General features: G+C 43.8%; 3 protein-coding genes across 3 annotated transcripts, besides 3 other annotated features; all 3 read right to left on the bottom strand.

Moving 5' to 3' along the window:
• Window positions 1-8: 8 nt before the first annotated feature.
• Window positions 9-5,105, bottom strand: PVX_123160 (hypothetical protein, conserved; the record flags this gene model as incomplete). Its single annotated transcript, XM_001617145.1, has 14 exons — window positions 4,309-5,105; window positions 4,007-4,038; window positions 3,799-3,871; window positions 3,558-3,617; window positions 3,420-3,478; window positions 3,146-3,281; window positions 2,937-3,012; window positions 2,716-2,795; window positions 2,517-2,576; window positions 2,236-2,345; window positions 2,009-2,039; window positions 1,074-1,211; window positions 245-644; window positions 9-153 (listed from the first exon to the last, which is right to left on the bottom strand). The coding sequence occupies exons 1-14, from the start codon at window positions 5,018-5,020 to the stop codon at window positions 9-11; spliced, it is 2,112 nt and encodes a 703-aa protein (XP_001617195.1). The 5' UTR covers window positions 5,021-5,105.
• Window positions 264-318: a microsatellite.
• Window positions 2,050-2,166: a microsatellite.
• Window positions 5,106-5,686: 581 nt separating the features above from the next.
• On the bottom strand, window positions 5,687-7,341 carry PVX_123155 (hypothetical protein, conserved; the record flags this gene model as incomplete). Its single annotated transcript, XM_001617144.1, has 1 exon — window positions 5,687-7,341. The coding sequence occupies one exon, from the start codon at window positions 7,339-7,341 to the stop codon at window positions 5,995-5,997; it is 1,347 nt and encodes a 448-aa protein (XP_001617194.1). The 3' UTR covers window positions 5,687-5,994.
• Window positions 7,252-7,271: a microsatellite.
• A 2,280-nt stretch (window positions 7,342-9,621) lies between the features above and the next one.
• Window positions 9,622-11,259, bottom strand: PVX_123150 (karyopherin alpha, putative; the record flags this gene model as incomplete). The annotated part of the gene is made up of 1 exon (XM_001617143.1): window positions 9,622-11,259. One exon carries the CDS (start codon window positions 11,257-11,259, stop codon window positions 9,622-9,624), a length of 1,638 nt encoding a protein of 545 aa, XP_001617193.1.
• Between the last annotated feature and the right edge of the window lie 3,078 nt (window positions 11,260-14,337).

Raw genomic sequence — 14,337 nt, 5'->3', positions numbered from 1 at the left:
AAGGCTTACTAATTGTGCGTCGAAAATTTCGAAATGTGTATGGGGATTTTTTCGAGCTGATAAAAATTTTTGATTGCTTGGAGGCGTTCCTCAGCACTCGCGCTGAACTTGTCGCTCTTTGTGCAGATGACTCTGAAGGGTACGTTCGTTTTTCTGTGCGGGGGAAGAAATCGTAACGTGGGGAGTGAAATATGAAGGGGACGGGCGAAGGACGGAACGCACCACTCGCACACACCGTACATACCTTATGGCGTCCACTATGGACACGTCAACCTTCTGTATGTCCACGCTCATGTCGATAAGAACAAAAAAGAGGCATATTTGATTTCGCAGGAATATGTAGTCCTCCAGGTTCTTCATCAAAAACTCCATTTTCTTTTTGCCTATTCCTGCAGCATAGCCAAAGCCAGGCATGTCCGTCAAAATGAACAGCTTCTTTTTCTTTCCATTTTCAAAAGCATATAAATTGATAGACCTAGTACACCCGCTGTTCTTCGAAACCTTCACAGTTGCATGCTCATTCACGTTGATAAGATATTTTATGAAGTTCCTCAGGAAGGTTGATTTCCCTACGTTGCTCCTGCCCAGTATGCATATTTCGTTTACGCCGTAATTTTCAATTTTCTCGTAATTGTGAAATTTTCCTAAGGGGGGAAAAAAAGACACACAGGTTGGCAGTTAGTTTAGCTGATAGGGGCAAGGGATGGAGCGCCACTTTTTGTAGGCAAACATAAGTTGAGGCAAAAAAAAGATGGTGAATGGGGAAGAGGCATAAAACGTGGGCTGTTCTTTATGTATAGCAACATAGAAAAAATGCGCCTCTTATTTAATAAGTGTTCCACTGCGAATTTGTGAAGGGGCACTTAAAAAAAAAAACATCTTTAAGCGTTGCCTCTTAATCGGGAAAGTATACTCCCCCGGGTGGTGACCAAAATGGGGGAAGATACATGTGATGCTCGCAAAAGAGAGGTGGTCACCGCGGGCTGTGCACAAGTGTACGCTCGTTTGTGCTCGCTCATGCTGGCGTATGCTCTCTTCTGCCCGCTGCTACTCAAACTGCTTATTTTTTTCACCTAAAAAGGAAACCTGCTTGACATCCGAAATGTTAAACTTTTTGTTGATTACAAGGAAGTTTTTCAAATTGGTCTTAAGCTTGTTAAAGCTGATATTTTTGAACGGCTTATATTCGAGGTCTTCCTTCTTTTTAATGTCTAAAAAGGGTGGCAGAACGGGGGGGTGTAAGAAAAGGACACGTAAGAGATAGGTATATAAATGGTTGGGTTCGACCCCATCAGATGAAAATACATTTATGTGTTTTCCCCCAAAAAAAGGCTACCTTCAAAGAGGCGGAAATTTGAAGATGTCACAAGTTTGGCGGTATCCCTTTTGGGAACGAAACAACACAGACGAGTCACATTAACGAAGAACAACCAAAGAAAAAGGGAGAGGGGCGATTTAACTACGCTTCGCATTTATCATACGGGGAAGGCGCTTTTGCGGCGGGGCGGGGATAGCAAGGAAGAGGCACAAAAGGCACACTGAGCGACCTAACGAATGGGCAAACTCCTGGTCATCACATTTTCACCTAAAAATTGGTAAAGCGAACATGCAGCGCAAAACGTGCACAGGTGTAGCATACGCATGTGCAACCCATCTATGTGTGCACGCCGCAGCTCACTGGTACTACATTTCGTGCCACAATTACACTTTCGGGTTGGCACTTCTACACATATACATACACGCGTACAAAGCATATGCCCCCCTTCACCAATTTGAAAACTGGTAAACGGAGGAACAAACTGTGAATGCAAAAATGAACAGAAGAAGATTCAGCTAGGCAGGGTGAACACACGTCTTAAGAAGGTACACAAAATGGGAAGAAGCGCGCATCCATTCACAGTTGTTAAACTTTTTTGTGTCCTGCGTTTACTCCATTTTTACTGCATTTTTTTTTTTACTTTTATTTTTTTGCTTTTTCCATGGCGGATTATGTCAACTGTGATGTAACCATCCGATGTGCTGTTCAAAATTTCGTGCACCTAAAAAGGGGTAAATAACGGGAAGGGATAAATTGAAAAAAAAAAAAAAAAAAAAAAAGCTTGCCTCCCCTCCCCTCAACAGTACAAATTTTCAAAGGGGTGAAATACCCCAAACAGGCGCAATCGCATAAATGTACATCGGCACAAACGCAGCATTGTTTATTTTATTTTCTCCCCTTTTTCTTATCCTGCTAACATCGCAAATGTTTTTAATCCGCTTATTGTTAATCGTCAGCATGATATCTCCTTTTGCTATGCCGGCAACGTCCGCGGGTGAGTTAGCCAAAACGTCCTGTATTTTTAGTTCTTCCAAAAAAGGGGAATTCGGGTGGGGGTGAATTATTGCACAACGGTGACCGGCATATTGCGAGGGAAATTTCCTCTCAAAATTGTCATAAAAAGAGACGCAAATAGGTGTTACTCGGCTGATAAACATATATTTTTGTGAAGGCAAATTTTGTGTGCGATTGGCATTACCATTTTTGCAATTTTTATAATCTGCGGAGGTACTTTGCTCTTTTTCTCTCAAGACGATTCCTGATGGTGTTTAGGGTGGCAATGTAGAGGTTGGATGTCCACTCGAAGGGTTGCGCTGTGTACATGTGTGCAGATATATGTATATGTGCCCCTTGGCACACATTTATGTGTTTTTTTTTTTTTTTTTTCGAATACGCACCCAGAAATGGCTCCTTGTACGTCCCTTCCTCTTGCAAATGGGTTGTGACGTTTTTTAAAATATTCACGGGCAAGGCCAACCTGTTTGTTAAATGGGAAAAGCACAACGGTGAGGGGGATACCATGAATTATTATTTTTTTTTTTTTCACCAAATTGAATTGCAGTGTGAGAGGGAACATTGCGTTTTTGCTCATTCTGCGACGCGCTTCTCCACTGCATACCCGTAATTATCTATTTTTTTTTGTATCATTCCTACGAGATTTCCATGCTTGTCGATTAGAGGCGAGCCGGACATGCCTAAAAATTAGAGGTGCGTTGAGCGGTTCTCTTGGGGAAGCGGTTAACTTGGGAGAGTGGTTCACTTGGGGGAGCTGCTTATTCGCCCTGATTGCAGCTCCGTGCGTGTGGCCCGGTGCCCAGAAATGCTAACCTTTATTAATCGGATTGCTTATTTGAATAAAGGGGTACAGACAGGTTTGCTCCTTTTCACAAAAGCTTTCAAATTTGGTAAAGGTCTGTCTTGGTTGATTTACGACGCCGACGCTGCAGGTCTCTTTATCGAAATTCTAAAAATGTTTGAAAGAAAAATGGAGTCACCTTTTAGCCCAGATGTGGGAGCCCAGTCCAGGCTGCAACGAAATAATAGGGGAGCCACCAAAAAAAAAAAAAAAAAACGAAACACACAAGTATGCGTGTATGAGTACCTGTATTTGTCCGTATGTGATTACTGGTTCTCCCGGCTTCAAAAATTCCCTGCTGGGGTCTGCGTTTAAAATTGGATTAGACATGAAGTGCGCGAATGAAAAGACGGCCTTTGCGCGCATTATGCGTGTGCCTCTTACCTAGAGGTATGTGGCTAAACTGCTCCTCCGAGTTAATTTTCATGACGCATACATCTGATTCTGGCATTTGGTGGTGAGGGGCGTAGAGAAGTGTGCAAAAAAGCGCGCGTGTATATGCGTGTGTATGCTTGCGGAGGTACACGTATGGGCACAGCAACAACCCGTGTGGCAGCTTATAAAAGGAAATTTTTCCAACGGCGGTTGGTTTCTCCTTCCATGGGTGCCACGTATAAAAGGTTACCCCTGTGCAAACCGGCCACCGTCGCCACATAAAAGTTGTCTTCATTTTTGATAACGAATGTGCCCTCTGTATTCTTCGGGAGTTTTTTTTGAATGGGCGAAATGGATGCAAGTGCTATGAGTGCATTTTTTGCCACGTGGCGACGTAGCAACGTAGGAACGTAACAACGTGTCCGAGTTGCCACGCTGCTATCTCGTCATCTCCTTACCGTTATGTTATGCGCCGCCGTCAGAACGTATCCTTTTCGCGCGAAGAAAAATGGAGAGAAAAAAATGGGCAGGGTGAGGGGAATTGCCATGAAAAGGGGCATACATTTTAAGCGGTTAATATTGTGGGGGCAATACTGGGCTGAAGAAACTTCGTCCCATGGTGCACATTTTTTCGAGGGGTAAATTTCCCCCCGTTGAACAAACAGTAAGTGTAGATATGCTCCCCACTTACACATGCTAAATGTTTTTTTTTTTTTATTTTTATTTTATTTTTTTTTCTTTGCTGTGCACATGTCTGTACCCCTTTGGTCGTAAATGAATCCCGAACCCAGGAATGCCAGTTGATCTAACTTAAAGCGAAATTCTGAAGAGTTACTTTGTCTGTAGATTTTATATATCGTGACAAAGCTGCTCAAGAGGTTGTCCGAAATGGACGAAGAGTAATCGAACTGCTTTGGAAATTCTAAATAGCCATTTGGCAACACAGAAAGGGAGCGATAAAATGCGTCACATAAATGAAGACAAAAATGAAGTAAAGAGTGGACAATATATTTCACATATTCTTTAACGTAGTGAATAATTAGATGGGTTGCTAATTTGGAACGGCTGTTCTTTTCGGGTTGTGTGTTTTGCTCTAGCTGGTCGCTCTCCGCGGGGGCGCCATGGCCGCCGTCACTGAGGCGATGTTCGGGGCTGTGCTCAGAGGTACGCCCAACGGTATGATCAGAGGTACTCTCAAAGGTGCTCTCAAAGGTACGCTCGCACCCATCGGCAGTGCCATCCCCCCCGCCGTTCGCACTTTCGCAGAGGGACACATGGACCATCCTCAGGGACATGTTACACAAACGACACATATTTTTTAGCTCATGTTTTACACCGTTAATCGTGTCACCGTAATTGCGCACAAAATTGTCTGCAAACTGTTCAGCACGCAGCTTCAAAAAGGGGAAGGGGCCCTGAATCCGCAGGTGCTTTGTTCTGCAGTAGAATATCCACAGGTAGGTTCCCCTCATTTGTGTGTTTTTCAGTTTCGAGGTGCCAGCTGTTATGCGGCATGGGTATGCGAGATGGTGTGCAGAACTGGTGAGAATTGTTGCGCCAAAAAAGAGAAAAAAAAAACAAAAAAAAGAACAAAAAAAAAGCAGCATATTACACTACACAATGGCCCACAATTTGTAAAACACTTAGGTAAGGCAAATCCCCCAGCAGGTGTGCCATATGGTCGGAAGGGAAAAAACATTGGGCGCAAAATATTCATCTCGGAAGTTCTCTGTAGGAACGGCATCGACATGCGGGAATTGGCCATTTTATGCGCTCTTGCCAGTTACCGCTGTAAGTTCGGAAAAAAAAAAAAAAAGGCAGAGGGAAGGCTTTCCTCGCAATGGGATCACAGCGGAAACGTGTTGGATGCTGGGTCCATGCGTAGATGCGAACGTACATGCCCACTTCGCCAAATGTGGGGGCTATTCCTCCGCGCGAAATTCACACGTAAGCCTTTTTGCCGATAAGTACCCACCCCAATACGTCGTGTGTGTGTGCGTTTGATCGGTTAAGAGGCCTCTACCAGCCACGAGCGCGCCTGACGACATCCTACCGCATGCCCGATAAGGTATATACAGTGCATCCTCTTAAATGTGTTGAGTTTTTCAAAGTGTTGCGAAAGTGAGAAAAAAAAATGAAAAGAAGTTGAGGCGAATCAATCGAATGAATTGAAGCTACGCAAAACAAAGCAGACAAAGTGGTCGCGACGAAGGGGCGCCCGCTTCGTCAACGTAAACCCTAAACCTAAAATGGGCACAAAAATGTTTTTTTTTTCAAAGTGTGAAAAAGGTAGTATAAAAAAAATGGCAGTGTTGGGGGGGCCGCTTCGTGCAAGTGAGATTTGGTGCCCAGTTGGTGGGTCCCCCTTCTATGTTGATACACCCTTCCATGTTGGTACCCCCCCCTGATGTGGTTTTTCCCCACCTAACCGCCTCCCGCTTCCAACTCACAACACGTCGGACGACTTAATGTTCGAGTCGTAGTTGTAGAAGGGGTCGGCCACCTTCTGCTTGCTAACATGCAGCAGGGAGTAAATGGTGATGATCAAAATGGCGATCATGATGCAGAAGAAAACAATGGAGGTCCAGGCGAAGATGACCAGGGGCTCAACCGAATCTTCAGCAGTACAGTCCCCATGGTTACACGGAATGACCGACTGGATGTCGTAGCGTACATCATATCCATCGCGGAGTCTGTACCCCCCTCCACAAAGGGAAGAGCAACTTGAATTTTCAAACAGGTCAATGCACTTATCATTATTACAGTGCTCTCTGTCAAGGTTAACCGACTGAAGGTTGGAGGTCTGCGTCTCGTTTATTCCTATGCTCTGTTCCATGTACCGATGGTGGTCGCTATCTGCGCTATCGACTCTGTCCATACTGCCCATATTGGCCAAGGCATAATCTGTGCCGCTTAGAATCGCATGCAGCTTTCTCTCAATGTCGTATTTTATATGCTTCTTCAAAATGTCCTTGCTGATGGATTTTATACTTGGGGGTCTGGCTTCAAAAGTGACAATCAAGTTTCCCAAAGAAATTTGTTTTTCCTTCTCATCATAGTACATGGGGCAGTCGTACACCACCTCTTCTTCGTTGATGATTGGGAACACATGTTTGTATATATCTCCTATATATTCAAAATGGAGAGGGCAGTTTTTTCCAAAGTATATGCTTTTCCCATTGGCTAGTTTGCTCCCCAGAATGTAGAGTATATGCCCCGGTTCAGCTGTGACTCTGTATTTGTTATTCGAGTTATCTTTGCTTAAATCGAGTTGGTTATACAAATCCACTACATGTTTGTTGGTTAAATTTTCATTTTGAATGGGGTAATTTTTTACTGCAATTTTTGCCACCCCCTTGTGGATTTCTTTGTTTTTTTCATTTCTGTTTTCGAACACACAATGGATGTAACTATTCGTTTGCGCATTTTTTATTTTTAAAATGGATGAGAGATATTCCGTGTTGTATAGCGAGTTCGAAGCTGACACTTGGATTTCGTCGCTGCTAAATATTTGGTATATGGACACTGGCTTAGTTCCTGACTTGTTTAGGGAAACTTCTTCAAAGCATTTGGTTAATATGTTGGTGTTTTCTCTCCCGTCTCTGTACTTTGGGATGATCACCCCGATGGTGTCTCCCTGGCCAATTTCGTGGTAGCACGTGACATCTGCGTAGTAGTCGTCGAAGTCCAGGTTGTACTTGGACGAGGAGAAGTCGCACACGTAGCCGCGGCCACGAACGGGCGGGCTCACCAGGAGCACCAGGAGGAAGAAGTAGCGGGCGAGGTTCGACATGGTAGCTTGCAGACCGGGGTGACTGCGAATCGGCAGCGGAGTGACGAGTGGCGGGGCGGCGATTTGCGCGAGGCGTATCTTTATACGTGGGGGAGCGAGCCCGGGGGGTTAAACTTTACGAAAATGAGCACAATTGTGTAGGAGCCCCTATAAGTACGTAAATAAGTGTGTATATATATACATAGTACAAGTGTGTGCACAGCTGTCGTGCGCCTGAAACATGTGCGGCGTGAACTTTGAAAAATAAAAAATGCTAACACGTTAAATTAAAAAATTAACAAAACATAAAGGAGAGTGAATCAAACTGTTGTCTTTTTTTTTTTTTACATAACGTAAGCACGTAAACAAAAGGGCGTCCTTCAAAATGATCTGCGGAAAGAAAAATCATTCACAGCGGTGAGGCCATTTTTCTGTTCTGCTTAATGTGTAAAAATAAGCAAGCAAAAAAAAAAAAAAAAAAAAAGGAAGGAGCAAACGGACAGATGAATGTTTCCCCCTTTGACCAGCTGGAATGTTCAAATAGCCCTGCTTTTTCCCTGCATGCACAGGTTTATGATGAAGTGAAGAAGTTTCACAATGCTGCCGAGGGGGAGACTTGTGTCTGCTTTTTTTTTTATCCCCTTTTTCTCTCAGAAGGGACAAAAAAAAAAAAAACAGATCAAGATTTTCTCATTCAGTGGGTGAAATTTTGCCCTATTTAGGGGATAAAAATAACCTATTTCGCAAAAAAAATCATGATGCCTTTTTTTTAAAAATTGAGCACACCGACTGTTGCATAGAACAAATTTAAAAAGATGCCCTTCTGGGGGTCATCAAAGGGTGGGAAAAATGTGTTCACCGGATGGGCTTTAAAAGTGAACTCTCCCTCAAAAAAGTTTTTTTTTTTTTTTTTCCGTTTTGCGGTCTTTTCCGTTTACACTTTATATTGTCCCATTTTTCTTTTGTGTATTTGCCCCCGAATTTGTAGACCGCAGTGAGGAACATTCGCACAGTAAGGTTTTGTCCATCCTTGGATTAAGCACGATGATAAAAAAAAATTTAAGAATTGGTTCTTCCGGGCGTTACCCATTAAGCCGTTTTGCCGCCCCAAATAACATGCCCATAACGAACGCAATGTGGGTTCGCCTCAGTAACGCTCTTGACAGCATCCACAAGGAGGGAAACCCCGTTGGAATGCATAAAAAGGGGTCCAAAAAAGAATTAAAAAATAGCAGCAGCACTGTGTGGGAAGGACTCAACCATCATACACTGCTGTGCATTCTTCTGCCCCTTCGAGCGAACTATTATGTACACACGGAGCCGCAAAAAAGTGGACCACGTTCAGTCCCGCCATTTTCACGAGTCAATCTCATCAGCGCGCGTTGGTATTTGCTTCTCAGTTATGCGGCTGCCGAATGATTTGTAAAAACTACACGAGGTTTTTTTTGTATGTTTCAATTTTTAAATTGTAATAAGGGAAATTTTTTAAAACCATAAAAAAAAAAAAAAATAAAATAATTAAGGTATCCATGTGTACATATATATGTGCATGCTTATATATATATACACACTTCCGTTGTGTTACGAATGTTTGTTTTCAAAAGGGTTTCAAAAAAAGGAGGGAAGGGTGTAGGGACATGGAGGGGGAGTGTGGGTGCGAGTGAGAAGCGGGTGGGTGAAAAAGCGAGTGCGAAATGGGTGCGTAGGAAACGACGAGATGAGTCTGTGGATGGCTGGGCCGCGCATAAATGGAGGCGCATCGATGCAGTGGGTACATGAGCAGATGGTGGATGCGTGAAGGTGGGGCTGGGCACGGGCCCACAATGAGTGCGCAGATGCGTAAACATAAACAGGCGCGTGTGCGCGTGTGCATGTGTGCACATACATGCATATATATATATAAATACATATATAAATACATATATAAATACACATATATATATATATGCCCATGCGTCCGCTTCGTGTGCGCTTTAGGCACACTTGGTGCATTTTCTTCCTTTTAAAAAACACTTGTTGTACGTCCCCTTGCACACGCTCACAGCGCAGTGCACGCATAGGGCATGCCCACGAAAAAGGGCGCAGGCAGAGGGGGGTTGCCTCCCCGCGGGCGCCTCCTTTTACGCGTGTGCAGGGGTAGAACGCCGCAGCTGGGCTGGTACGCACATGTGTGTAAATGGTAGGGTGGCACAGAGGTGTGTGCTGGTGTGTCTCGCCTGTTGTGTCTATAGCGCATATCGCTCCTATCGCTCCCATCGCTCCTATCGCGCCTGTGGCCGCGTAGCACCCCCGGAAGACCCATCAGTCGAACGTGAAGTCCTTATTGAGCACCGCGTCGTCGTTGTTGGCGAAGACGTTGTTGAGCGTGATCTGCGTGCTGTTTATTTCGTTGTTAATGATGAAGGGGAAATACTTGTACAATATTTTCCACGCCTTGTTGCAAATGTTGTCCACCTTCCTATCCTGTAGGGCATCTATTTTATGCACGCTGTCGCATTCTTCAAAAAAATGAACATACGGATTGGCAGGCAGGTTATCCCTTAACTTTTTATTTTCCCCCATTTCGAGGATGTTTTCAAGTCCTTCCAAGGTGACAGAAATGATGTTCGCATCTTCCACATCTAGTAGGTTAGACAGGGAGTGTATGGCCCCACATTCTACAAGGTATTCTATTTGTGACTCGGATCCACCAGAGGATGCATTCGATATTGCCCAGGCAGCTTCTTTCCTGACCTCAAAATCTTCTTTCATTAAAATATTTATAAGTTGGGGGATAACATTATTGTCTATTACTGCCTGTATTTGGGAAATGTTCCCTGCAGTGATGTTAGATAAGGCCCAGCAGGCTTCTTTTTTTATACTTTTTTTTGAAGAATTAAGTAAGCAGGACAATTTTTGTACAGCACCAAGTTTCACAACGACATCCGTTTGGAGGTCATCCCCTGTGACAATATTTCCAACGGTTCTCAATGCAGGTGTTTGAACTAAAAATGAACAATGGCTTAGCAACTCGACTACCCTTTCAGCTACTCCTGCATCGAGGACGGCATTAATATTTTCATTGGATCCATCCGATAGGTAAGATAACGTCCAACAAGCATCTGTTAATATTTCCTCATCATCGTTGTATATTAATGCAGCTAGGGTTGGCAACGCTTTGGAAACTATTTCAAATTTGGGAGCTGGTTTGCCTCTACACAAATTTGACAATGTCCAAGCGGCATTTCGTATTAATGTTCTCTTATGACTCGTTCTTAGAATTTTTAAAAGTAAAGGTAAAGAATTTTGGTTAAGGACAAACTCTCTACACTCTGCTGAATCTCCTGCAATGTTCCCCAATGCCCACACGGCTTGCTCACACACGTCTTCCTTTTCGCTATTTAATAGTCTAACTAGGTGAGGCACAGCATTGTTTTCTATTACAACTTTGGTTTGTTCTTGTGAACCTGAAGCGATGTTTGTCAACACCCATGCGGCTTCAAATTGCAAATCTGTTTTATCATCATATTTTAGGAATTCCACGATGTAGGGGACGACGCCTGAATTTATTACTTCCTGTATGGGGGGTCCCTTTTCAATGGACAGCAACTTCCTTAACTCCCTTGTACTGTTTAATTGGGTTACATATTCGGATGACCTTACTCCTATCGCTAAGGAGGGAATTTTCTTTAGCATTTCGATGGTACTGGAACTATTGTTCGAGGCAGCATTGTAGAGCGAATCGTTCGTGGAGTCATTTTGATTTGATTTTAAATAATTGACATTATATGAGGAATTTTCTTCCATTCCTATGTTGGCCATTATCAGGGCTCTTTTGCTTTCCAGCTGACATTCTCTCTGTTGCTTTCTTATTTGGACCACCAAGTCTTCTCTTTTCCTCCTCGTGTCATCGCAGTTCTTCTTAAATTCTTTTCTCCTCGCTTCAATTCGCCTATCCATTTTGACGTTCTTTTTTTTTTTTTTTTAATATCCCCCAAATGGAAAAATAACCCAACAAGTTAGGAAAAAAAAAAAAAAAATAGGAGGTATAACAATTGCAAATGGTATAAAAAAAAGAAGAGCGTAAGATGTAACGCTGCTCAGTAAAAATCTTCTTCAAGAATGGGAGGGAGCTGCAAAGGGGGGTGGTTAGCGGTGATTGGCGGTGATTGGCGATGATTGGCGGTGGTTGGCGGTGGTTATGGTTTATACAGTTTGCGAGTTGTCCATTAAGGGCCACGTGGGTTTAACGGGCAAGCCATGAAATTCGTATGTACATTCGCGATCAACCATTTGATCATATGTTACATAGTCACAAGCGTTGCAGCGTACTGCGTTATGCGCACTGCGTACTGTGTGCATATATACAATACGTACCCCCCCACCCCACTGCGTGGTGTAAATAAACTCTGCGTGTGGTGAACACTTGGTTGAATGCAAAAACAGGTGCACACGCACGTGTATACATGTCCCAGCAAGTGTTTCACAAATATGTGGGAAGTGTGTTTTTTTCCCCTTGTGAAAACGCGTAATGCTTCATGTACACGTGGGGGAAGAAGAAAAAAAAAAAGCAGGAGGGGGGGGAGTGAGTACGTACCATGCGTACATGCGCCAGTACAAGCGTGGGCACAGCTATGCGTTACACGTACGCATGCAAGCTTCCTTACTTGATTAATAACGTGACAAAACATATTCTTGTTTACAAGAAGTCCCTTACTGAATTTTAGGAAAAATGTGTTTTTTTCTTTAAAATGTAAGGAAGCCTTTTTCCTGGCGTTTTTTTTTCCCTTCCTGCTACATGCCCACGTGCGTACGTACATGCATACGTATGTACATGTGCCTTTGTATATGTACGCATACGGTACGCATACAGTACGCATATATTTGTAAAAACATGTGAAGAGGAAGAGGAAGAGGAAAGCGCGCTTTTAAAAGTTAATACTGTTCATGTCCTCACTTCCTTATTGCTGCTGGCCACTGCCATCTCTTTCGCATCACTTCGCATCGCAATCGCATCGCAATCGCATCGCTATCGAATCACTATTGTTTCGCTTTTTTTTCAAATGGTGCTTCCCCCATTTGCTTATTTTGACGCAAAAAAAATTCTTCGCACAGATCACCTACGTGGCCGTATGTGCTACGATTTAAGTGCCCAAACGAAATTTATTTTATGCGGAATTTTTACGTTGGGGTTTTGCTAGTGCGGAAGGGTTCGCCACCCCGTTCCGCGCAAGGACACCTCGGCCGTGTATGTATGCGTGCGTACGTATATGCGTATAGTTACGTATGCGTATGCTACGGGGGTATATATATACATATATACATACATACATGTATACATACCTCCGTGCATACGTATAACACGTATGCGCGTTTATACACCTCCACAGTCCCTTTCAACGACCGTTCATGCGCAGCCATGTTCACATATTTGCAATGCGTATGCAACGTGCTCACGTGTTTACCTTCCCACGTTCGTTACATTTTATTTCATGTCGTTTGGCGTTCGCGAGAGTGTTTTATTTGGTTTTGCGCCACTCCGCGGATAACTCTGCTATGTTATGCCATGCCATGATGTGCCCCTTTTGCTTATATTCCCTCTTCACTTTACGCGGAACAATTATGTGAACGCAAAAGGCTGTGGAGGGGCGGAGCCGCCATGGAAGAAATGAGGCAACCCCCATTTGCGAATTGTGCATATAAATCGCAACATGTATATCGCATAAGGGAAAATAAAAAATGGGGATTTTTTTTTTTTTTTTCGAGGGATGCGATTTACAACAAAGGGTGAACAAGTACTGTATGGAGAATGTCCCTGCCTCTTTTTTTCATTTTTTTTGCGCTGAAGCTTTGTAGGAATTAAATATATACACCGTCCATTTGGGGTTGCCATCCTGGTGATGCCCCCAGCTACATGTGCAAGTGCGCAGCATGGACGTTGTGTGCAACTACGTTTCTATGTGTACGTGCCGTTAATATGCTACAAAGGGGATACGTTCAGCACGAGGGGAGGTATTACCAAATGAATGAATGTCGTTTTGGAAAATTGCTCCACCGGTTGGAGGAAAAGGGTTCTAACAGGTTGCTCTTTCGTGTCGCCACCCCCCCCCCCCCCAAAAAGAGGCTAAACGGGTAAAACTAGTGTCCGAATTTGCGTGCTCACATGTGGCCCATTTGCACCGCTACGATGTGTTTTAAAGGAGACTACGCATAAGTGTATTATCGTGCGTGCATGGTTCAACTGGAGGCAAAGGGGAAAAGCGAACAGGCGCATGGAAATGGGCCGACAGTATACTCTTTTATAGAATTTGCTCTCCCATTGCGTGCCACCCCTCAAATGTGCGGGTATAACTAGGAAGAGTTTTCCCCAGGTTAAGAAAAATTCGTTCCCCTGTAGGGAGCTTCAAATTTGCTAATTTTTTTTATTTTTTTTCGCGTCTACCAATTTATGCATAAGTTTTATCAGCGCACGCCTCTGGGTGAACAGGGTGAACAGACGCTAAACAAAAGAGACGTGGTGGGGCGTGCAACGTTGGTTGGTGAAGAGGGCAAAAAAATATACAAAACGCACTTTTTAAACATCAAATAAATGAGAAAAGAGTGAAAAAGAAAAAAAAATGTAATTAAAAGGGGAGATTTAAGTGTAGTAAAGCACAGCAGTGAGCACGTGAAGAGGGGGCGGGAGGAACGGCGGCCCATCTTTTTGCCACCGGTTGTTCCCCAATTTGGTGCCTTCGTTGTGCCGCCTCTGCCTCCTTTGCCTTTTCGTTTCCACACTGGTAAGGAACCCCCCATCGGCTTGGCATGCCCCTTTTGCTTTATGCCATCCGGCACATGCGCCAACGGGAGGCAGGCTCTCTCTCTGCGGGCAATTCGGAAGCCTTCTGCTCCATCCCCTTCAGCGGTATGGTCACTTAGGAAGGAAGCACACCATTTTAGTACACAGATTTATATTGGCATCGGGAAAATGAAAAGCAGCCAAAAAAATTTTTAAATCTAATTGGATGCATTTGCCGTTGTGATCGAATGGAGACAGGC

This window comes from Plasmodium vivax, chromosome 14 (genome assembly GCF_000002415.2).
Source record: "Plasmodium vivax chromosome 14, whole genome shotgun sequence".
Lineage (NCBI taxonomy): Eukaryota > Apicomplexa > Aconoidasida > Haemosporida > Plasmodiidae > Plasmodium > Plasmodium vivax.
This window is presented reverse-complemented; position numbering and strand designations above follow the sequence as displayed.